General features: G+C 60.2%; 3 protein-coding genes across 3 annotated transcripts; 1 reads left to right on the top strand and 2 right to left on the bottom strand.

Annotated features, from left to right (window-relative positions):
• On the bottom strand, positions 1–20,222 carry SDRG_10849 (hypothetical protein; the record flags this gene model as incomplete). Its single annotated transcript, XM_008616863.1, has 25 exons — positions 1–272; positions 316–398; positions 444–635; positions 686–799; positions 849–989; positions 1,039–1,138; positions 1,185–1,526; positions 1,572–1,885; positions 1,936–2,443; positions 2,499–4,276; positions 4,375–5,028; positions 5,077–9,946; positions 10,000–12,872; positions 12,921–12,957; positions 13,005–13,504; positions 13,556–13,752; positions 13,803–14,130; positions 14,175–14,294; positions 14,342–14,689; positions 14,741–15,190; positions 15,232–15,429; positions 15,480–17,271; positions 17,318–17,929; positions 17,976–18,564; positions 18,614–20,222. The coding sequence occupies 25 exons, from the start codon at positions 20,220–20,222 to the stop codon at positions 50–52; spliced, it is 18,972 nt and encodes a 6,323-aa protein (XP_008615085.1). The 3' UTR covers positions 1–49.
• Positions 20,223–20,706: 484 nt separating this feature from the next.
• Positions 20,707–21,924, top strand: SDRG_10848 (hypothetical protein). Its single transcript, XM_008616862.1, has one exon. It carries the CDS (start codon positions 20,808–20,810, stop codon positions 21,798–21,800), a length of 993 nt encoding a protein of 330 aa, XP_008615084.1. The 5' UTR covers positions 20,707–20,807; the 3' UTR covers positions 21,801–21,924.
• Positions 21,925–22,055: 131 nt separating this feature from the next.
• SDRG_10847 (hypothetical protein) lies at positions 22,056–23,136 on the bottom strand. The gene has a single exon (XM_008616861.1). The coding sequence runs from the start codon at positions 23,108–23,110 to the stop codon at positions 22,139–22,141; it is 972 nt and encodes a 323-aa protein (XP_008615083.1). The 5' UTR covers positions 23,111–23,136; the 3' UTR covers positions 22,056–22,138.
• Between the last annotated feature and the right edge of the window lie 1,037 nt (positions 23,137–24,173).

Raw genomic sequence — 24,173 nt, 5'->3', positions numbered from 1 at the left:
TGTACACAGCCCATCGAATATGACATAAGCTGGCGAATTAACATCGACACTAGCCTGCCGTAGTCTTGGTGTCGTCGAAAAGAGAAGGCGTATCGTAGAGCCAATGAATGCGATAGCGCACGACAGCAAGCAGTACGAGGAGCATCGCGGCGTGGCCCGCATACATGATGAAAAGCGGCACTGTGTCGCGGTCGAGATATGTCGAGAGCATTGCGCAGACGGCGCTCCAGAGACTCAGCGCGTATACGACGAGCTTGGCGGCACGAACGTGCCTATGCTGCATGAGACACCATCGTCCGAGGATGAAGCCAGTACCAAGTCGAGCACGCGCGGCGAAAGCGATAATGAGACACGAGCAGGACGAGGTCGCCGAGGATAGAAATCCCGAGGTAGAAGCGCTAGCATACCGTGAGGACGGCAGTGCGTTCACGCTGAGAACATACCACGTTGGTAGCAAAAAAGGTCTTGGCGCCAATCATGAGGCCCTTGACAAGCTGACCAACCATCGCAAAGAGCGGCGACGTTTGAATGTCGAGGTCGAGCTGCGGAAACGCGAGCTGGTGGCTGCCGTGCGAGAGGACCGCGAGCGGGATGAAGAGACCCATACCGAACATCCCGACCATTGCATATTGCCACTAGTCAGTGAAAGAAATAATCTCTATGGACAAATTCACAGATAACGTACGTGGGTCGGAGTCCAGCACACAATGGCGGGGTTGGACCAAAGCACGTACGTCGTCGTGTCGGGTGTCGACAGCTTATAACAGGCCATCGCGTAAATGTACTGTTCGACGAGAAACTAGAGAATGAACTAGAGTCGACTGAGTTTCAACACTGTTTCAACGTACCATGAAAAGGACGCTGCTGAGCAAACTCGGCAGCAAGAACGTGACGACATAGTTGAGCCAGTTCATGCCCTTGAACTTGTTGGCAGCTTTGAGGCTGAAGAACCACAGCACCAGACAGGCCACGGCAAAGCGCTGCTTGATCTAGCGAAAAGGACAATAGTCTCCAAGAATTCGACGATCCGCCACGTACTAGAAACGCGTTGAACTCAAACTGCGCGACAAAGTAGCCGCTGAAGTTGATGTCAATGGTCACAAGTGCTGCAATCTGATGCACCACGTACGACGCGTCCCTACCAAAACGACTTGAGAAGTCCCAGATGCAATTGTGGTGCGTACCAGACTTGCCACGGAATCGTGTTGAGCTGGACTAGCTCCCAGAGAATGCTGACGATCGCGAGGTAGTTTTTGAGGCACGCGGGAAAGTCCGTGAGGTTGATCGCGTCGACGCGCCGCGTGTCATTGAAGCCTTGGATGGTCGTCGTCACCGAGACAATTGACGAAAGCGTGAGAAGGACCCAGCCAACGCCAAGCCAGCACGCCAAAAGCGACAGCAGCGATGCGTCGGCGATGACCGGGGTCAACACGTAGTAAAAAAGGAGTGGCAGCCCCAGTGCCAACGCCGTGTACAGGAGGCTCGACCAGAAATCGCCAAGTCCGATTTTGCCATTCTCCGACGGCCTACACAATACGCAATGAGCATGGTCGACGGAAGGTGGTGCCCACCAGATGAAAAGCAAGTCCAAGAATATCCCTTGGAGCTCCGAGACGACGAGGAAGTAGCGCAGCTCCTTCTCGGAGCGGAGCACGGCCAAGTCGGACGGGTAGTCGTCGCCGGACGCCACATCGATCGCTTCTGCGGTTTTCTTCCGCCGGCGAGTCTTGCCGACCGCGCCCCGACGCTGCAACAACCCTGACGACTGCGCGAGCAGTCCGCGGTACGTCCGCGATGCCTCTCGAAGGGCGTCCCGCGTGGCCACGAGACGCCACACGGTGACCGCCAAGATCGTCCACGCCACCCCGTGTATGACATCGGCCACCTATTTCGATGTTGGCGACAGACTCGTCGGGCCATATATAAGCGAAATACCCATCCGTCGCGGTACAGGAACCAAGCCATCTTTTTGGCCCGCGCGTTGAGCGCCTTGAGCTTGGAGTGCGCGTCAAATGGGTCGACGTCGCGGTACAGAGCCAGCGTCAACTTGCGCTTGGCTTCGATCTCGTATAGGGTGGTGCCCGTGGGGGCCAGAATCTGGCCGCGCTTGAGCGTTGCCATGTGCTTGAGCAACGTCGACGTGCTGCTACGTGCGTGGGGCGTCACGGCGGTTGGCACGAGTGAAAGCGACGGCGACGAGCCCGGCGCCGACGCGAGGGCCTGGCGCCACGCCCGGTGCAAGACCGTCGCGAGTCGAGCGGTCGACTGCAGTAAATCGCGCGACACCGCGGCGGGCTCGGGGATCGATACGCGGGCCAAGTGGGCGTGACCAAAGCAGGCATCGGTAAGCTTGGACACGACAAGCAGCGTTTGCAAACGCTCAATCGGCTGCAGTAAAAAATGGTTGAGTGTCTCGGGGGCCACGGCGCACTGGCGCTCGTACCTACACCACATAACACACAACAGTGTGCGTACATGAAGCAACAAGGACGGTTTACTGTGGTGCGGCGTGGGCGAGCGCCTCGGGCTGAGCAAAGATCGACTGAATCGGAAGTATGCAGTTGCGTCCGGGGAGGTGACGACGGCGAATCGACGCGCCGCTCTCGGTCGTGGGGGTCACGGCAGCGCGCAACAGGCCGTGCAAGAGAAATCGACCGGCCGTGCGCATGACGGTGGTTGGCATCGCCGGCGCGACCGGTCGCGGTGCCACATCATCATCGAGGCCAGGAATCCCGTTGCACACTTCGAGCAAAGGTACGTGGCGTGCACCCGAGATCGCAGACACGTGGGCGTGGAGGTGCGTCTTGAGAAACGTGAGACCCCGTGGCATGTGCAACTCGATCGCTCGACGAATCGCATACGAAGTGCGGTGCCAAATGGCGTGGTGCGTCGGGTTTGTCAGCGACGCTAGCATGTGGGGCTGCAGCGCATCAAACGAGCCCGCGCCGGACCCGAGAAGCAGCTCTGCCACGTGCTTGCACTCGTCGATCGCGTACTGTTTCTCATACGAGCCAATGAGCTTTTCTTTCGATGTCATGCGCTCCAAAACGAGTTGCAGATCGGTCCAGTGCAGTAGCAGCTGCGCCGCGGCGTCCGACATGTCGGCCGCGCCCCGGTGTTTGGCCGACCCGACGGCGACGACACGGCCCTGCGAATGCGCTGGCCACAGCCACCGGCGCCCGAGAGAGCGCAGCGACGATGCGAGCCAGAGAAACCCCCGTGTGAGGCGCTGCCGTAGCGATTTGGAGCCACACGTAGAGTATGGAAACGCCGACGAGTTCAACTCGTCCATGGACGTCGTGGGCGCGACGACAACTGCAATGTGACCGTACGGTTGGACGACGTCGAACCGCATTTTGTCCCGTTGTTCCGGGTAAAAATCGATCGACGCCGTCGGCGGCATTGGAAACCCCGCGGTGGCGCGTCCGATGCAAATATCCACCGGACTCCACGGCAAGTACATCCATAGCTGGATATCGAGCGACTGGAGCGCGTCGTCGGCGTCGACTACGAGGCGGCCGTCGGTCACGTCGTAGTCGCCGCACCGGTAATGCTGGTGCGGGCATGTCGCCGGCAATCGACCCGAAACGCAACTGTAGTAAGCATGTTTCTTACCGACGCCAAGGCGAACATAGGGCCGGGACCCGAGAAGCGCCCACACCCACGAGTGCAAATGAACGTGGCGGAGCTCAATGCTCACGGGATACGTCATGTCGGTCGTCGGCGTACTCGACGGATCAAACGCATGGGACTTGTGGCTGCTCAAGAGGTGACGCACGCTGCGACAGAGCGCTTCAATCTGGTTGGTGTAGTAGCCAACGTCCATGTCGGGGCTTTCGAGGCATAGAATGACCCACTCGCCAATGTGCTCGATGCGCTGAAAGAAGAGATGGACGTCGCTCGCCGCGGTCGGGCTGCTCGCCACGCACGCTTCGTGCAGCAGCTGCAGCACGTAGTGCAAGGTCTGAAGGCACATGGTCGCATGGCGCGTGCTCTCAATGGCTACAATGAGCTGCGGGTCGCGGTTTGCGCTCTCCAAGGCGGTGTAGAGAGCCTCGTAGCCGTCGACGCAGTACTTGACGTGCTCCTCCTTCATCGCATGGACCCACTGACTCCGCATCGCCCAGTCGTCGTCGCGCGTTTCGTATTGGTCGCTGTATGCTTTTGAGAGAAGGAAAATGTTGGTGAGACCGTGGTCGTGCAACAGCCCGGGCACGCCCTTGTCGATGCGACCGAGCGCGGCCATGCGCACGAGCACCGAGTGCACCACGCGGACCTACAATCACCGTCATGTCCGAGTCGGCGAGAAGGATACACAACCATGAAAACTGAAACATGAAAATGCAAACTCAAAATTGCAACATGAAATCGTACCAGCACGCGCAAGTGCATCTCAAACTCAAAGTTGGTCAGGTACATGGCGTGCAGTAGCGTCTGCGCGATATGCACCTTGGTGATGCCGTGGCCGCGGAGGTCACTGGTCGCGCGCGCCATTTCTGCGTTGAGCGTGTCGAGGCTGTGCACAGTGCAGAAGCGCACAAAGAGCTTGGCCGCCAGCGTCGCGTACGCCCACGGCCGACGCATGCTATGGTAGACGCCGTAGAGCAGCAGCGAAAAGAGACTCGCGGACGACAAAGCGCTCTCGTCGTTCAAGAGAGGCGCTTGCAAAAACGGCGGGTGTTCGCAGAGCAGGGCTAGGGTTGTGAGCAAGGGCGGCAAAGTCGGCACAAAGGGGTCGGTGCCCCGGGGTCCATGCAAGCTGTGCGCGGCCGCGGCCAAAAGCACGTGGACTAAAGACGGCGACGACGACGAGACGCGGGCAAACTGGACGGCAATCGCTCGCACCCGAACGACCGCATGCAATAGGTCGCAAATGTCAACGCACTGGTCGAGCGTCGACTTGGCCAAATGCGACGACACAAAATGCAGCGTACTCGCTTCGGCGACGAGAAAGCAGCCGCTGATCGACGCGCGGGCGATACGCAAGAGCATGCGCAGGACGGCGCCCCACGAAACGCTGGCGACACCCTACATCAAGCATCGTATGACGATGCTATATAGCGATGCCTCGCGTACACGGTGGGGATGGCTGCACGCGAGATCCCAGAGCCGAAACAGCTGCACGTAGATGCCCGGCGACGACAGCGGCGCTCCGTTGCAGCCAACATACACAAGTGGGCGCAGCTTGGACCCGCTGGCTTCGACGAGTGGCACGTCGTCGTGCTCGGTGGCACACGCATAAAAGCTTGCGACAAGCTGCGTGAGGGCCACGGTCGCCGCTGTGAGGCCCTTGTCAAGAGCGTCACAAGCGCCGTGGTCGTATGCAAAGATAGCGTCGAGACACATGACTACGGACGTGAGCGCCGACAGCTCGTGGCTCGCACCGCCGGACGCGACGATACAAAGCTGCGTTTCAAGCAAAGCACTGTCCACGTCGCAGTCTCGGCGCAAACCGCTGAGCATGGTCTGAAGGCGAAGAATGTCAGGGATGCACCGAGGCTCTTTTGCAAGCGATGCCATTGTCCTTGCAACGTCCCGGTGTGTCTCAATCGCGTACGACCGCACGTCTATCCAAACGTGCGCCGCGACGAGCACCGACAACAGCGGCAGCGGCTGGCGTCCGGACGCTGCCAAATGCACCAAAATTCGCCACACCAGTGGTGCGAGGTGCTCGTTGCGGCGAAGACGATCCAGGAGGCAGTCCAGCACGCCATCGGAGGCAAGCACCGCCGCTTGCACCCATGGACTTGTCGTGGCGACAGCGAGCAGGTGCAAGCCTGGAGCTTGCAGTCGCGGAATGTGCAGACACTCGAGTAGGGCGTCAAGCGTGCGGTGGGTGCCATCAAGAAACGCCATCTCGCAGTGCACGCGCTCAAAAAGGCGGGCTGCTAAGTCCATGGCCAGCGCTTGCCGGTTCCACGGACCGTGGTGGGCAAGGCGCAGTAGCAGCTGCAACAATGCGGCCGCTCCATCGATGCGGCGCTTGTGTCGCAGACAAGAAGGAAGAGTGTCGAAACAAGCAGCTGCAAGGTCCAAGGCATGGCCGACGTTGAGCATCGCGAGGGTGCCTTGGGTCTTGCGACAACTGTCGACGCCCCGATGCAAAAGACTCTCCGCGTTGGTCAAACCGTACCAGAGATGCGGTTGGATCGCCGTGAGGATCTCTGCGAAGTCCAAGGATGACGCCAATGGACGCAGTGCTTGGAGCGCATAGCCAGCCGCTTTGGAGCAAAGCACCGAGAGACTCTGCAAGAGGTGCGCCATCGACGGCAGGTGCGCAACGACAACGTCAGGATCAACCACTGCAAGACGCGAGAGAAATTTGGCCCTCTCTCGCACCTCGGCGCGGTCGACTGGCCTGGGTATTGCGTCGAGATGCAGTAGGAACCCACGCGTACCCCACAGGCCCTCGATCGCCAGCGTTGGCGGCGCCAGAAGCATGGCGTAGAGTCCATACGATGCCTCGGACGGCGTCTCGACGGCGTCCAACACGGATAGCAAACGCTGCACTGCTTTGGGAGAAAGGTCTTGCCGGTGTAGAACCCAGTAGACGCTTAGCGCGGCCGCCGCCACGATCCTCGTGGGCGCCTTCAAGAACGGCGCAATGCGACCAAGCCACGCCCGATCGCGCGTCGACTTGAGGACGAGCAGAAGGTGCGACAGGATCCCGAGGCATGATGCGAGCGATGATGGTGCCCCGTGCAGCAACGGCAGTCGGTCGAGTGTTTGGGCGATCACGCCAGCTCGAGCAAGCGCCTCATACAACCACTCGGGACTCCCCATGTTTGGGTGCAACAGCGCTGCGAGTGCATCCAAGAACAGCGCTGCGTCCGGCGTGGGGGGCGATGACGTGTGCGTCACAATGTGCTGCACCAATAGCTGCCCGACCATGGACTGCCACTTGCGTGGGAGTGTTGCATAGGGCACGTACAGCACCGGGGCGACTGTGGCGAGGTGCCGCGCGGCGCAGAGGCTGCGCGCGACGAGGACCAAGGCCGGCCGCTTGACGATAGCCAGTTCGAGGCAGCTCTGCAGCGTCGCCGACGCTAAGAGCATCTTGTCGGCTGGCGAGTTGTACCCACACCGATGGCTGTAGAGTATGCCAACGACGAGCTGCATCAAGTCCGCTGCCAGTTGCAAATGGTTGTGCTGCAGCGCACACAATAGTCGGTCACAAAGCACTGGAAGCAGTCGCGGTAGATGCGGCGCCAGCACTGCACGCGCCTCGATGCTGTCGTCAAGAAGCTGCGACACCAATCGCGCTGTAGGCGTCGGGTCGCCCGAGCCATGTGCAAGGGCCGATGTGACCGTGACCAGGAGGGATGGCAGTAAGGATGTTGCATAGGCTGCGAGGGACGGTTGGCGGCAAGCAAGCATCTCCGATACAAGCGCTGCAGCCGCGTCTCGCACGCACGGCGGCGCGTCACTTTGCACGGCGTCCGTGATGACGTCGGCGATGTCGACCACGAACGAGCACATTTGCTCGGTACCACTAGGATACCTCATGATGCAGCACCGAAGGACATGAAGCCACCACGACCGCTCGCTATGGTCACTAGTGGTCGCCACGACACGCTCTGCAGCCTGCAGCATCTTGTCGGGGGCCGTTGAAAAGTGCAGATACCAAAACACGATATCGACATCGGTCGACGCATGACTGAGGACCCTGCCGTGCGCCACGACCGTCACCCAACTGTCGTCGTCGGTAGTCTCGAGGGGGTCCGTAGCTGCCCGGCCGGCCGCGATAAACCATGCCCAGTACACACGATGCGGTACGCGCTGGCTCAAATGCAAAACGAGATGGTCGATGGCCATCGTTGGCGTCTTGGTCCCCGAACGTCGCGCACATGCAGCACCGAGCGTGACGGCCGCGAGCGTGAGAGCAGAGACGCGACGCTCTAATAGCGGCGAGAGCAGTGACTGCACGTCGGGTGGCGGTTGCAAGCGCAGTGCCAAGCGCAAAAGGCGGGTGTACGTGCGGCACACTCGGGTGGCGACGCGGCGTGCGTCCGTCGTAGCGATGGTTGTGTGGTGCAGTTGCCGGTAGAGGGCAAACGAGAGCCGCACCGCTTCGTCTTGCGCCGCCGACGGGCACGTGCGGAACCCGAGCTGCCACAGCCGGCACACGAGATCGGCGATCTCGACCGTGTCGACAGTGTCGGTGACGAGGCGTTGGCAGCGCTCCCAGAACGACACGACTCGAATCGTATTGTCTCGGTGGCCAATGCACGCTCGGTACAAGAGCCGCAAAATGCAAAGAATGCCGAAGGTATTCGTGGCATGCAGCAAACGGGGGGTGCACGTCGACCAGAATTGCGGCGTCTCGCACAGCAGCGTCTGGACATGGGTTCGAACTGGCGCTGATGGCTCGAGCCGGAGAAAGGCCGTTGTAAAGGACGCAAGATGCAGATAGTAGCTGTCCTTGGCACCGACACACGTCCATAGGGCCCCCCATGGCAAATGGCGCTTGCGCTGGACGTGCGCAATCAGCGTCGCATCCGTTAAGAGCGCCGAGAGCAGTTTGAGCAACTGATGGGGCGGCGCCGAGTGTGAGGTCCATCGGGATACGTGTGCGCTGGCCCGCTGTAGTACGCCGGCCCAGGTGGTCAAAGGGACATCGGCCCCTCGCCAGAGCTCGAGAAAGGCGCCTGCGGCTACATGACAGCGCTTCTCAGGTGCGGTTTCGAGCCACGGCACGGACGGTTGCAGTAGCATCAAGAGCGCGTCGGTGGTACTTTGGGCAATAGCAAGGCGCTCGCCTAGTGTCTTGCGCTGCGTGCGCCAGAGGGTCCAGAGCACATAGGCCGCATCGATGCTGCACACGTGCTCGTGGAGCAATGGCAGTATGTGCTCGACGGACGCCACGCACGCCGGGTACGAGAGCAGTCGGAGGCGCATCGTCGGCGTCTCGCAAAGCCGCGCGAGCACCGACACAAACCCTTGCATCCCGACGCAGCCGCTCCGAAGCGTCGCACAAATTTTGGCCACGTACACGTCCTGGGTGAGAACGTCGGCGACCCGCGGGAGCTCGCAGAGCGCTGCAACACAGAGCGCACTCACATGCTTGATCGAGTCCCACGGCATGAGCGTGATCTCCATGACAAGAGCGACGGCCGCGACGGCGACGTCGACGGTACCCGGTGGCGTCTGCAGCGACCGAAACCAAGTGCAGGTTGGTAGAAACGCCAGCAGCCGGACGAGGACGCGGAGCAGCCCTTCGTGGCGTTTACTGAAGGCCGCCAAAGTCGTCTCCAACAGCATGTAGGCCAAGCCGTGGCACTGTGCCGTGTCAAGCGACGGTGGTGGCGTGGCGAGTATGGTGCCGACCACGCGTGCGAGTCGAGTCCGCGCGTTCTCCAAGACGCACCCGAGGATCGGCACGTCGAGCAGCGACTGCAGCTGCAGAACGCACGCGTGCGCAAGGTCAAAGGCATTGAGCGCAAGGTGGAGGCCGCGCCGGCAGGCGTAGAGCAGCACTTCGGCCAAGACAAGTAGTCGGCTACTGTGGTCAAACGGGAACGGTGTCGTTGGTACGATACGCACCACGCTGAGAAGTGTCGGTAGCAGTGCGGCGTGGGCGCCGAGAGAAGTGTCCCAGGTCGGTGACGGAGCATTGTCAAGCCGCGCCGTCGCAACACAGAGGTTCCGAAGGCACTGTAAGGCCGTGAGACTGCGCTTCATGGTGGCGTCGGCCGCGTTGACAGCAAGCACGTCGAGCGTGCTACCGTCGTCAACGAGCGCTTGGTAGATGGGTGCGACACGGTGGGGCACAGCGTCCGGCGTCGTCGCGCAACACAAGCACGAAAGCAACTCGAGCGGTGGGAGCGACCCACTGCGGATCGCTGCCCGTTGTTGAAGGCTCCATACCGACGCCACGTCGAGAACGTCATCATGACACACGACGAGATTACGAAAGTACGGGTGCCGACCAAGCGTGAGCAACAGTCTAGTTAGCACAACAATGTCAGACGAGCAAGAAACGTCATGTCGCAATACTACTTTTGGGCTTCGATCGCGTCGTCTTCGGCGAGGTTGAGCACATCCCCGACAAACGAATGCAGCAGTCGGCGCGGGGATAGGTACTTGAGGTACGACGCGAGCTGAAAGTTGTTGACGGCAAAGAGCTTGCGCAAAACGCGGTAGAGCACGCAATAGTCGAGCCGTGGCAACAGCGGTTGCTCCTCAAAGAGCGTCATGACGGTGTCGATCCAGTGCATGTTGAGGCTCTGCATGAGGGCACGCCGTGCGCGCAATGTGCAGCGACAGAGATGCTTGCCCAAACTACAAGCCGCTGTAGGATCACAATGGTACGACGCGAGCGCCAAGAGCACTTGGCCGAGCGCATTGCACAACAGGACGTCGGTCGGTGCAATGATATCGTCAATCGGTTTTGTGAACGCCGACGCAAAGAACGTTGCGCCCGCTGCACCGTGGCGCCGCCCGAGTGTCAAGAGAATTTGATGGGTCGCGCCGTGGGCCTGCGACGACAACACGGCGGCAGCGACAAGGACGACCGAAGTCACCAAGTCGGACGGCACAGGGCCGTGCCACTGTGCAATGTCGTGGATGAGGTGAACGAGGAGCCATGGGTTGATGCGACTGGCTTCTTTTGTCGCGGCTACGGCGTGTAGCATCGTGGCCAGCAGGATCGAGCTCGCACCGAGCAAGGGCGGGGCCAGGAGCGACATTTTGAAGCGTGAGAGGTACGTACCCTTTTCGGGGCGCCGATCGCTAGCGTACATGCTTCGGACACGGTCCATGCCACCGAGAAGCTTTTGCTGGATCGAACTCGGTAGCGCCGACTCGATCGTCGCTTTGAAGAGCACGAGACTGACGACGCCACTCATGGCCGTCGCGCGCTCCGGGGCGCCGCCGACACAGCTCGAGATGCCGACCATGCACCCTTTCTCGAGGACGTGTGGGTGAAACGGCGCCCCGTCGAGGTGCCACGCCACCTTGCCGGTGGTGATGACGTACAGGCCCGGCTCGGTGATGACCGACCGCGACGGCAACACGCGATGGATGATCATGCACCGACTGACCAAGTGCAGCTCGGCAAACGAAAGTTGGCCAAAGACCACGAGGCGCCGAAGCATATCTTCGATCCAGGCAAAGTCGACTTCGGTGGTTTGATTCCCGAGTGTCATGTCGTTTAGGCGGTGGTCGTAAATCGGGTACAAGGCGCCAAGCAAAGCGATACGAGCTGAGATCAACGCCACTGACTCGAGTGCCGGCGACGGGCCATTGGTCTCGGTCAGAAGACTCCGGAGCCCCGTCTCGGCCGACCGGAGCGCCGTGCGCCGCTTCACTTCCGACGACGCGGAGACAGCCATCGAGAAGCGCGTCATGTTGGTCGTCGAGTGACCGGTCGAGTGCAGCACCGACTTGCGCGGCGAAATGGACGCGTGGCGGGCCGCCGGGTCCGGGCCCCGGGGCCCCGACACATCCATGAGCAGTTGCAGTAGCTTGAGGACCATGACTTGGACGGCGCCAGTGGTTTCAAAGAGGCAATCAAAGAGCACGAGGATACCGCCGTGGTCACAGAGCCGCGCGACCGTCACGGACGGGGTCGCCCGTGCGAAATGCTGCGTCAAGGCGAGAAGCGACTGCTTGAGCTCGGCCGACGGCGAGACCGCGAGCAAGTCGAGCACCGTACGCAGGAGGGGACGCGTGTTCGGGGCGCTCCGCGGGCACATACCTTCGGTACTTGATGTCGGCGCGGCCTTGGCCAATTGCAGCTCGAGCGCGTGCAGTACGATAAGCGCGGCCCGGGTCGCCGACGTGACGACGCACAGCACCTGCGTCGCTGCAATGATGACATCGAGCTGCGCGTCACTCGGGCGCTTGAGCGCGAGGCACTGAAACGTGGGGTTGTACACTATCGGGAGCTGCAACAAGGCAAAGATTTGTCGCAGCAGTGTCGCGTCGTCCACGAGGTCGAGTGCGACGCTCGCATCGTTCCGCGCAAGATCCCAGAGAAAGCTCAGAACCGGCACCAAGTGCGTACTGCTGTGTGGCGTGAGGCAGTGCACGAGCGCGCTTGTGAGCGCCATGTCCAAAAACGTCTGTTTGTAGAGAGGCGCGACGCGGAAGAGCTGCGCAATCAAGTCGAGGAGCAGCGGCAAGGCGCGTGGCGAGACCGACGCGATCACGTCGACGCACTGCTGCAGCATTTGGGGCGCGACAAGGAGGCCACTTCCCGGATGTCTAGTGTGCAGCCAATGCAGCAATTGCACAAGAAAGGCCGTGATGTTCTTGCCGTCTATCGCCGTCCTTTCACGCGTGAATGACGTTGTCCAGAGATGCAACACGGTGCGCAACAGCTCGTGGACGACGCGAACGCCGGCGTGGCGTGACAGCGGCGCGTCGACACCAAACGGCATGCCTTGTTCAAGGCACTGCAAGCGACGCGTCAGCTCTTTGGCGTCGCGAAGGAGCGGTCGATGCGCGTCCGAGCCGGTGAGCGCGGCGGCGAGGCACTCGGACGGTATGGTGTGCTGCTCGAGAAACTGCATCTCCAAAGTGAACGCCGCGTCGGTCAGCAATGTTCCAGCCATACTCGCATAGACGGGGCGGTACGTCATGCTACTGTCCAAGGCTAGCTGTTGGCCAAGGAAGAAGAAGACGGGTTTTGCATCATTGGCGACGTCGTCGCGCGGCATGAAGACACCATGTCCAAAGACAAGTTGCCGAAACACACTGGGAACACAAAGGAGATGCTCGTAGATGTGCACAATGTTGGCGCGCACCGCCGCGTCCCGCTCGGTGTCGATGGGCGTGGCGGCAGCGACCGAGACGAAATGCAGCAATGCCGACGTGTGGCGCACGGTCTCGCTTCGCCCAAGCGAGGCCAGAGCGCGCGTAATGTCCACCTAGGGTTCGTGTTTCATGGTTGTACCCTAGTCGCCATTGTAACGTACGCGCAGCTCGGAGAGTACAGCCGTTGATAGCGGTGTCCTACAAACCGCGTGACGACAAGGCCACGATGACAACACCGAGTCTACCCTTCAAACCGGCTATCACCAATGTCCAGAAAAAGCTGCACGAGAACGTCGAGGGCGGCGTCCGTTGCTGCATACGAGCCTTCCTTGGCCAAGAGCAGCGCCACAAGTGCGTTGTCGTGCACGGTGGACGCGTTCGTGATGGCAGCCACGAGCCGCGCCGCCCCCGCGCACTGCTGGAGGAGCACACCGCGGGTTCGATATCCCGTGGCCCACTCGGCCCGCAAGGCGAGGCACCGGAGCACGCGCTCGAGGTACGGCTTATAGCGACTGCCTCCAGTTTGAAACGCGCCGTTGAGAAAGTATGTCGCGTAGGACGGGTCCTCGAGGAGGCGTCCGAGTACCGCGAGGGCAGCGGCGTGCAGCGTCAGCGAGGCCTCTTGACTGACGGCAAAGACCGATGTAAGCGCCGTATAGGGTCCTTTTGGGTGGGTTAGAAACGGCGCAAAGGTCCCATTCGGGTCTCGATCGCGCTGCAGCACGCTCTCTAGTAGCTCCAGTGTCTACAAGATACGTGACGTTGTCATCCAGCATCCAGGAAATTTGAAAGCTACCTTTTGCAACGCGGGCTCTTGCATCGCATCCGAGGTACCGACCATACTGACAAGAGCTTGGACGAAACCCACATCGCTTAGCACCTCGAGACGCAGCTGCTCGTCGGCGGCAATCGCGACTTGAAGCGCCGAGAGGACGTTCAAGGTCAAGGTCGGGCTTTCGACAACCAAGCTCTGCGTCAGGATATGGGCCAAGCCTACAAAGAACGAACGGTACGTCGTCGCCATGGACACGAGAGAGACCGACCGTGCACGATCGGGCGTGTCAAGCAGTATGGTTGCCACGGCGACGCAGCCTCAAACCCCGCGGAGAGCGCCAAGGAGAGCGTGACTGCCAACGCGGTTGCGTCACGAACATACGTGTCGTGCAGCAGGTGGGGCAACGCCGTCACAGTCTCCAGCAGAAGGGACAGCAACAGCAAAGGAACGCTTGGTCGGTCGGCAGCGTCGAGTTCGCACTGAAGCAACAGCTCCAGTGGTCGTCGCAGACACTTGGTGACGCGACTCTCATTGGTCACCAGATCGTCGCTGTCGAGGAGGACCGACGACCACGCAGCCGATTTTCGGTGCCAAACCTAGCACCCCCTCTTAGATATAAACGAGAAAGCATTTTGCGTACACGCGTCGCGTCCCGCTGCTCGAGCCAGCGGATGAGCCCTCTCGCCAGCGTGCCTTGGTGTAGTCTCGGCGGCAGTGGCACCGTGCTGTTCTTCGCGGCCAGCGCCAGCATACTGATGGCCTATGATCGAGAGAGATATGAGTGTGGTGGCGACATGAAAAAAGCACTTCAAGCTGCAGCGCCGGTCGCGCTGTGGTGAGCAGTGCGACCACATCGATCGAATGAACTTGCTCCTTGACGCTCGCGGTTTGCAGCGAGAGATGACCCAAAGCTTGCATTGCGAGGCGTTGCACTGTCCCATCGTCCGGGCTGCCAGCCAACTGCACGAGGCGCGCAAGGAGCTCGCTTGGCACCGCGCTCCCAAGCGCTGGATCGACGCGCGCCAAGAGCGAGAGTGACGCACACATGCTTCGACGCAGCAAAATCGGTGCGTCGCCCGCTGGAAAAGCCTCGAGCCACGGCCCCAATTCGCGCCGATGCTTGTGTACAAGGCACACTGTGTAGCTTCGCAGCACCTACTCCATACTCGTCAACCTCTTGGTTGCATGCATCGTTTCATCGGATACTTGGTGACGCAGTAGTGTCGAGGGCGCGGCTGGCACGCCGGGGCCACACAGAGGCAAGAGACCCAGCGCTGCGAGCTTGGCGTTCCACTGGACGGTCGTCGCTGCATGGCCAGCGGCTGCCTCGAGCGCATTGTTGAAGGTACTCGCTTGCTTGATCATATCAACATCGCACGAGGCCGACCACGAGGATGAGGCCCCATCGCCCAATCGGTCGCGGAGTTGCTCGACAAGTCCAAGCTTGCACAGGTCGTCGCACACGTCCTTGTCGACCGCAAGGCACGCGACAACACCGGCGGCACCGTGCACAACGGCCCAGGACTCAAACGAGGCAAGGCCACTGCGCGCACTGAGCGCCGCCACGAGCGCAACCTGGAGCGCCGACGACCACCGGAGGCTGTCACGGCCTTGTTTTCGTAGCGCGAGTGCCCACAGTACATGCAATGCTTGCACCTACTTTGTCGATGAGATTCCCACCAACTCTCGACAACAACCTGCGCGACGCTCGGTGTAGCCGCGCTCAGGAGAAGCGCCATCTCGGCACAAGGTATTTCGAACGCAAACGCTTCGGTTGCCCCGAGACGCAAGAGGACGTTCGCCATCACAAAGAGGGCCATGGGCAAAAGGCGATCGCGGAGACGGCGAATGTGCAGTTCCGCGTCCCCTGCGCCTTTCACCGGGGCATCGTTGAGCTACAGCAATGATGGGATCTCTATGTGGAATAGGTGTAGTAGTGACATACCATTTGCAGCAGCCGTAGGGTAAAGCCAAACGTGCGCGTAAGCAGCGGTGCCAATTTATGCTCGAAACTCAGGACGACGAGCAAGTGCAAGGCGCAGTCGACGTACGCAATTATGTTGGCGTTGGAGAGCAGTGTCTTTCGCTGAGCAAACAATGACGTGTGCAAGAGCACCTCGAGCCATGGCCCACTGGCATTCAACGTAGGCCACAGCGGCTGCGTGATCGTTCGGAGGAGCGAGTGGAGCACGATGGGCGCGTGCCACACAAGGTAGCTCAGACCGTAGAGCGCCAAGGACCGCCACGCAATGTCGTCATGAGATGTGAGCACGAGGTAGACATAGTCGACGTGCAGATCGGTGACCGCCGCATTGGCCAGCGACGGGTAAAACCAGAGCTTGGTCAAGCACTGCAGCGCTTGCAGCCGCAGCTTGGGGCTAGCGTCCAATGGCGATGTACGCAGCGCGAGCGACCGCGTGTTGCACACGAGCAAGACGAGGGCGGCGAGAAGCGACGGCGACGTCGCACAGATGGCACACGTGGCGTAGCGTAGGAGCACGGGAAGGAACCCGTGCGTCTTTCGGTGCCGGTAGAGCCACCGCAGCGCGCATTTTTGAATCCGATTGGCAGCCAGGATTTTGCGCGAGCCGTCGCGCGGGATCGAAGCGGCGACCACCCGTGTCGGTGTCGTCGTCGGCATGGTAGCACCCGCATTCGCAAACACGGTGGCCACAAAGCGGGCGGCGACGTCGGCCACAAGATGACGCGTCGTCGACACGAGCACGGCACATTGGCACCGCGCCGTACTCTGATGCTGTGCCAAGACGATGGCACTGAAGCGCGTGGCGTCCGGCGACGGGGTTCCCGACGTTGCGATACCCGTGACACGGTCCAACCAAAAGATTCGCTGCGTGGCTGCCAAGTCGTGCAGCAGCGGTGCAAGTGCTGCGAGGACCCACCGGTGCCACGGTGCGACTGCCAGCAGTGTTGCAAGCGCGCCCACGACGATCCGCCCAGCGTCTTGGAGAAAGTCGGTCGCGACTTGAGCCCGACAGAGTATGCACTCGACGAGGATCTGCAGTACATTAGCTTGGTCGTGGCTGTCGGGCAAGGCGCTTTCGCCGCGAAGCGCCAAGGCGGCGACCAGTGTCTCAATGACGCGTGCTCCGTGCAAGACCACGCGCGCACTTGTCGCGGCATGCATGCAGCGCGCCACGAGGCCCATGGTGGCGACCGCACTCTGTAGCACATACTCGATGCCGCCGGGCGTCGCCAAGAGGCTCAGAAACCGACACTCGAGCGGCTCGCGCGAACACATGGCCGTCGCATCGGTCAGGCATATCGTGATCGCCGCCGACAAGTGCCGTAGCAGTGGCCCTTTCGTCAAGATGCAGTCACTTGCACCGGCACTCTCCAGCGGCAATCTTGATGGGAGGCCAAGCAAATGGTCCGGTAGCGTCCCAAAGTACTGCAAGAGCTTGGTCGGCGACCCGAGCTCGTGGTGGAGCAGAGCGCCGAGCACGGCTTTTTGTGCGAGCTCTGTGATGCGCACGGGTAGCCCCGGGGTTGCAGCAAGGTCCACGAGCCGTTGTAGCATGTCGCCTTCGTGACGACATCCGTTGGCGTCAATGACGTCATTGACGCACGTCATGACGGCGGCCACGTACGCGTCTTGAGCGTCCAGAAGGCCGTTGAGCGCTTCGAGGACCTTGACAGTCGCGTGCCCCGTAATTTCTTGCGTGCAAATGTAGTGCATCACCAGTGGAAATGACGACGGCCCGACGTCCGCGTGCGTCCTACGCAGCAATATCACATGCCGCATCGCCAAAAATGACCAAGTACCAAGCGAGCAAACAGCGCTCCAAGGCGTCGTTGGCGGGACCCGTCGGCGTCGCATCCGCAATCCCAGACGTCGTGGAAACGCGCAAGACGGACGTCGTTGTCTCCTGTGTGGCCAAGAGCTTGCACATGGGCAGGCCGCCGTGGTCCAAAACCGATGCCACGTCCGTCGCCGTCATAACATGCGACACGAAAGCAACGTCGGAAGGCGCAGTCTGTGGCGGTTTGCCGAGTGCGCCAAACACGCGGACTAGCACCATGGCGACGTGGCCATCGGGCGACACGCCGGACCCGACGCCAATGCGATCAACGCCCACGACTTTGAATACATCCAAGAGACACCATTGCTTCAGTCGCGGTAGGACGCTGGCGTGCAGCATATTGACGCCGTACCCGACGCACGAGGCGCGGATACCGCCCATCGCGGTTGCATCCAAAAATGAATCGGTGGTACTCGTCGACCAGAGGGGGAGGGCCAGCGTCAAAAGCTCAATGAGCGACTTGCTCGAGAGCATCGCGTCGCCCGAGACGCTGTAGACGACTGGAAGCGGTGCGATAAGGTGCACTGCCAACGCCATTTCAAACGCAGCGTCGCGCTCGGCTACAAAAAAGTACCTACACCCCACTCGCGTCAGTACAGCAATGGCGTGCAGAGCTATACCGTGACACGTGGTGGGGCTTGCGGTGACGCCGGGGCATGTACCACCGAGGCACCGGCGGCCACGCGTCGGTCACCATCACCGCGCAATGAGCGTCGACTTCGGCGCACCGACATTCGTCGACAATGACGTTTTCGCGCACGAGTGGCTCGAGGCGCTGGGTAACGACGTCGCGTAGCTCCATGATGTGAAGGGCGACGCCCGTCGACTCACGCCCCGTCAGAGCCCGCGTAAAACAGTGGTCGATCTTGATCGACGGGTGCCATGACCCATCAGACGCTTCGAGGACGAGAAGAATGAGCTTTCGCAGGTGCAGTGTGCCAAAGAGCGCCTCGTCGGTCGCCTCGGGGAGCTTCCACGCTGCGACGCGGACGCCAATTTCGTGTCGGTGGCGCGCTGGTAGTGTTCGCGACCGGCAGTGCGCTTCTATTTTGTCCAGTGTCTTGCGAAACATAGCCATAGTGTGGAGACCGAGCGCGAGAACGTGGGTCCATGGATCGACCGCATTAGCTGCGTCAAGCCATGCGACGTCGGACGGGTGGAGCACGAGCCGCAGGCATTCGAGCGCCCCGACCACCGGCGACGGGTAGTCTAGCACACAACGTTATATAGGCAACCGATGGGAGAATGTGGCACGTACGTGGCAGCTTGTCCTTGAAGCCAGGGTACGTCTCGCGCTGCTTGTAGTGACTGCGAATGACGCTCAGTGTCTTCATGGTTTGGAACCGGCACGATGACACGACGTCGTCACGCACTTCGCGCCAGAGACAAAAGCCGAGGCCGCGCCAAAGATACCGCTTGACGGCGCCGGCAGCCGTTGTCGACTGCGGGGCCGCCACCAAGTACAGAAGCATGACGCGCTGGAACGCCTCGCGGAGCTCCAAGAGGCTCTTGCCGGCCTTGCTCAAGAGACTTCCCTCGGCCATGCCAAAGGCCAGAACGAGATCGTCTCGAGCCATACAAGCCATCGCCGGCGTCGCGTCGTCAGCGGCGAAATAGGCCAAGGCCGCAACAAGCGCGCGGTCCAATTCAAGCGCGATGGGTGCGACCGACACCGAGCTGCGCTTCATATCGAGTAGAGCTTCGTGGCTCATTTTTTCGTCGTCGGTACCATCCTGCATGAGCGTCAACTTCCCGCTGCCGTCGTTGTCGTCGACGAGCATCCCACGCAAGCTACCACCTCGCGGCGTCCCATCGACAGAGAGTGCACGAGTCGAGCCCATGCCGCTGCGACTGGACGCGCGTCGTTGCACCGTAAGCGTGGTTGATGGTGTCGTGAGAGCCAGCGACGCGCGCTTTGCACTGTCCCGAGGCCCTTCGCGCGCGATCTTGTGTTTGGCGGGGACCAGCATCGTCATGTCACATAGCTCCGAAGTTGTGATCGTATCGCCTGTTTCGCTGTCGTCTTCGCTTGGTGTCGTCGTTGTGGAGGGCGGCAACTCGACCGGACGTCTCTCATCTGGTGGCTTTCGTCGGGGCGACTGCGGCTTCCGCAGCACAATGGGCGACTGCGATCCGACTGGAAGCATCGGTCCAATGCCAAGGTGGAGTTGGCCCTCGTCGTCCAGCGTCAAGACAGTTCGCTCGATGACCTTTTGAACGATCGGGGGCTGCTGACGCCCGTCCGTGAGGAGGACACTAATCATGTCGACACTGCTCTCGCAAACGTCAGCAACGTCAGCGAGATCCAATTCGAGGCGCACAGAGTCGTTGAGTGCGTGGAGGGCCGCCATCGGGCGTCCGGACAACGTCTCGACGATCTCGCGGAGCACGATTTGCAAGCCGACACGGTCAATGTAGACGTCAACGTCGGCGGCGTAGAGGCCAATCTGGTGCGACGCCGTGAACGTTGGCTTGAGTGCACGCCGGGGCGACCGTGGCGAAGGCTTGAGAACCCGCGCATACTGCACATAGAGAACAAAGCCGTGGTGCAGAAAATCCGAGAGCGGCTCGTGTGCTTCGTCTGAGAGAGGCACGGGCTCGCATTCTTCGAGCGACTTGACAAAGGAAAAGGCCATGGGCCGAGATTTCTTCCACAGCGTCTTGGCGTCGACGACGAGGCTCAGGACGACGCGGACGTCGGCGAGCGTGGCCGTCGCGACGACGTCGAGGACGATTGGGTCGTCCTCGGCGCTTCCATCGGCGTTGCGGACGTGGACCGAGCGCCATGCGAGACGCCGAAACGCCGCGAGCTTCTGAAGGCTCTCCGTATCCGTCGCATGGAGCGGTCGCTCCTTCCGCGCGGCCATATTTGCCGCGCAATGGTTTTGGATACCAAAATGCTCGCTTTCGATTGGTCGCTGAAAGGACACGATCTTTTGAATTTCAGCCAATCACCAGGCGATACCTCGTCAACAAGCTCTCGGTCGTTGGCGATATCGCCCACACACTGCTATTTTGATCCGCGGGTATATGCTTAGTGGATATGGACACACTTCGCTCCCCCAAAACCTCCAAGATCACGCATTTCGCGTGATCTTGGAGGTTTTGGGCTGTAGGGCGTGTCACTTTCGCGCGACAGCGTGCACTCCATGTATGCAGTACCAAAGCAAGCCGCATGGAAACGGATGCTTGTGAAATTCCCGAGACCAAAATACGCGAATCGAATTGCCTTGAAAAAGTGTTGTGATTGGCTGATTTACGAATTTGCAGCGGTTTCGCAACGATCATGCAAATACTTGGGAGGGAATTGAACGAAACTCGCCTTGCTACAACCAATGGCGTCCACTGTTCTTCGAATCACGCCCGTTGAATAACGCTATTTGTCGCGACACACCTTGGGCCGTTTCGCCACCGAGTTCCGTCGACCAACGCGATCAACCACGTGTCGTCGAATGGGTGTCTGGATGTCCACGTCCGAGCGCCGCCGTCGGTCAGCGGCAACGTCGTCATCGGCCGCGTCGACGCAGCCAAAGTCGTCGGGCATGCGGTCGTTCTTACTTGGTTTTTCAACGGCACTGACGCGGTCGCTCAAGTCCAAGTCGCGCGCATCTGTGATTTATGCGGTGAGCGACGAGGTCCATCTCCATGTTGACACGGCGTCGTTTGACGGCCTCTTTTGCCGCGGCCTCGCATCGTCCGACGAGTACCACCACTACATGCCACCCAACATGCCGCTCTTCCCCGTGTACGAGCCCAGCTACCACGCAACGTGCGCCCGGACGTGGAAGAGTTTGTGCATGGGCAGTACCCCCAAGATGCAGTCGTACCACAAGGACGGCATCGTGCTCTTCTACGACGAGTTCTTCCACCGCCTCTTTCAGCGCGACCCGAGCTTCACCGACGTCTTTCCTGGCATTCGAAAGCGCATTGAAGTGCTCATCAAAGCGCTCAAGTTTATGCTGCCCGAGACCAATGCCACGTCGCCCATCGATGTCATGCACCGGTGCCGCCACCTCGGGCACCGGCACAGGACGATCAAGAAGGTCCGGCCACACCATTTCGCCGTGTACACGAGCACGCTTATCGAAGTCGCCATGTTCTGGCTTGACAACGAAGCGACGCCGGACGTGGGCGAAGCGTGGAGCAATCTTGTTGGCTTTCATCTCAAGTTTATGCTCCAAGCCTACCTGCATGAAAATGTGGTCCCGTCCGAGTGGAGCCAAAACGTGACGATTCCGACAGCCCACACCATTGCCCGCAAAAAATCGAGCACGGTCCTCACCGATGCACGCGTGAGCGGGCGACCAGCACAGCGACCGACGATACCCGAGCCCTTTCTAGCAACGGCGGCCCCCGAGACGGCACCAGTGGTATCGACGCCTGGAACACCGACGACAGCGCAGCTACGCGAGCGGCGGGCGTCGCGCACGCATGCATGGCTATAGCCGCCTTCGATAGAGCTATTTATTTAGATTTGACCTCAAATAGGATACGCGAAGAAGCGTTTAGAGTAAACTCGCCAATACAATTGTCATGCCCGTCGTCGGGCCAAGCCAAATAATGTACAACAGTTTTGGCTCTACAGTTGAACCCTTTTCGAACGCCCTCTAAGATAGCTAAACTAGAGTCTGTGTGTTTGGTGGATAGCCCAAGTCTAACTTTCAAATCCTGTGGATTATGGATATCAACAGCTCGTTAAATGGGTTAAACCAATATGGCGATGAATTGATTATACACAACGGTAATTCTAGTATATGTTCTACTACTGGGCGCGACAAATATTTTAGCGCAGGCGCTTGGGCACGCACTGCGAGTACCACTCGTCCTGCGTGACGCAGATGCTGCCGCCAACGCACTCGGTGCTGCCCGTGTAGTCCTTGCCGCCGCACTGCTCCCACGCCTTCTTGCCACCACCAGAGATAGGCTTGGCCGTCGGCTTGTCGGTCGGCTTGATGGAGGGCTTGCTTGTAGGCTTGGTCGACGGCTTGTCGGTCGGGGTCGGCTTCTTCGTCGGCTTGTCCGTCACCGGCGTCGGCTTGTCCGTGACCGGAGCCTTCGTGGGCTTGTCCGAGCTCGGCGCGGGCGTCGGGTTCTGGCTGCTCGGCGACGGCTTCGGGTCCGACCCGCACGTGTCGCTAATGTAGATGTCGGCGCAGTTCCAGAACTGCTCCTGGCCGTTGATGTCGACGCCTGGGTTGTTCCAGCCGACATACCACCAGCGAAGCACGCAGTGCGAGTCGCCGTCGCACTTGACGTCCTTGGGCAAGTTGTACTGCATCTTGAAAAAGTCGGCACCCGCGGGGAGCTGCCACTGCTTGTCGCCGTTGGGCTGCGTCAGCGACTGGAAGCACTCTTCGGTCTCCTTGTCGCCCTTGCCGTTGAGCTTGCAGAGACCAAACTCAAAGTAGCCCTTGTGGTTGGCCGTGATCTGGATGTTGAGGTCCATGGTGGCGCCGGGCGCGAAGCAGGCGCCAACGACCTTGGACCCGTGGGTCGGGAAGAGACCATAGGTGCCGCCGGATTCGTGAGCGCGCGCGCCGTTGTACGGGTCGCCGCACACACCGTGCTTGCCACCGGACGTGGCACCAATGCCACCGGCGCTCAAGCCGTTGTCGCTGTAGTTGATGGGGACGAGGTCCTTGAACTGGGGCAGCTTGCCGATGTAGCCGCGGTGAGGCGGGAACACCATGCGGCCGTGCGCGTCAACGTTGGAGACGGCGGCGGCGAGGAGGAGCGTCGAGGCAAAAAGCTTCATCGTGGAGAGTGGTTGTTGCTGGGAAAGAGCAAATTGAAAAGTGAGAATCGAGATCGAGTGGGTTGAAAAAGAACCAAGTGTACCCAAGATACGAGCACTCGATGCTTCACATCCTCGTGGCGTGTGACAAATGTCCTCCTCGTATACTGTAGTCGCATTGCACGGCGCATTGTATGCACAACATCCGCCAGATCAAGTCGTTCGTGGAGCTGGCAATCGAGCAACCGGCTGCAACTATAGAATTCCAGCGTGACACGGATCGCACGTTCGGAGACAACATCTGGTTTCCACCGTGGGACGCTCACTGTTCTTTGACGCTGCCTCTAAAGCGTCTCAAAAGCGGTGACAGCTTGCAGGTACGCGTACATCGCAGGATTTGTATTTACATTCTAGATATACAGGAGCAACGGTAGGTATTGCCACTACTATACCCCTGTACCACGGGTATTGGCGCAGCTCGAGGTAATTAGGCATTCGCGCTGCTTGTTTCTGGCGCAAATGAATCCCGGGCGGTAATATTGCGTGGGTGCAAGCTCTCCACACAGTGGACTGGATGGGTTGAAGTCCGGCACAGCCTGTAGAATGCACTGTGGGACGATGCAAACTGTGCATGTGGTATGGACCATCTCAGAATCCAAGGACGTGGGCCGTTCCGTGTGAAATGTGATTCGAAGGACATATGTCGGCAACGCATGGAGCTTCGAGACCGTACGTTTCCCACGTACCACATTGTGGTGGGTGCAGATTCTGTTGACCAGAATCTGAATGGTGAACCACAATCAACCAGCCTCTGGCACCACCACCGTGTCCTCGAGAACGACCTCCACGCGAAGCAAGCTTCAAGTACGCGACGTAGGTTGAGAAGCCCCTTGTACAGGAGCCACACTGGTTCCTTCGATGCGTTTTTTGGTGTTGGATTTTATGAGAATGGATCTTCTCTTCCGCCGTGATGTCTGCAGGATACCTTGCAAGCTGGCGAGGCGCCTGGGCGTGGTCATCGTATGAGGCTCGATACAGCGGAACCGCCGCAACTTCGTCGGATCCAGTTCATGAAACGTAAAAG

This window comes from Saprolegnia diclina (assembly GCF_000281045.1).
Source record: "Saprolegnia diclina VS20 unplaced genomic scaffold supercont1.37, whole genome shotgun sequence".
NCBI lineage: Eukaryota > Oomycota > Saprolegniomycetes > Saprolegniales > Saprolegniaceae > Saprolegnia > Saprolegnia diclina.
The sequence above is the reverse complement of the archived record's forward strand: the minus strand, read 5'-3'. Positions and strand labels throughout refer to the sequence as shown.

Excerpts from the sequence above, each read along its gene's own strand:
- SDRG_10848 (XM_008616862.1), top strand. The coding sequence starts at position 20,808 with ATGGGTGTCTGGATGTCCACGTCCGAGCGCCGCCGTCGGTCAGCGGCA.
- SDRG_10847 (XM_008616861.1), bottom strand. The coding sequence starts at position 23,110 with ATGAAGCTTTTTGCCTCGACGCTCCTCCTCGCCGCCGCCGTCTCCAAC.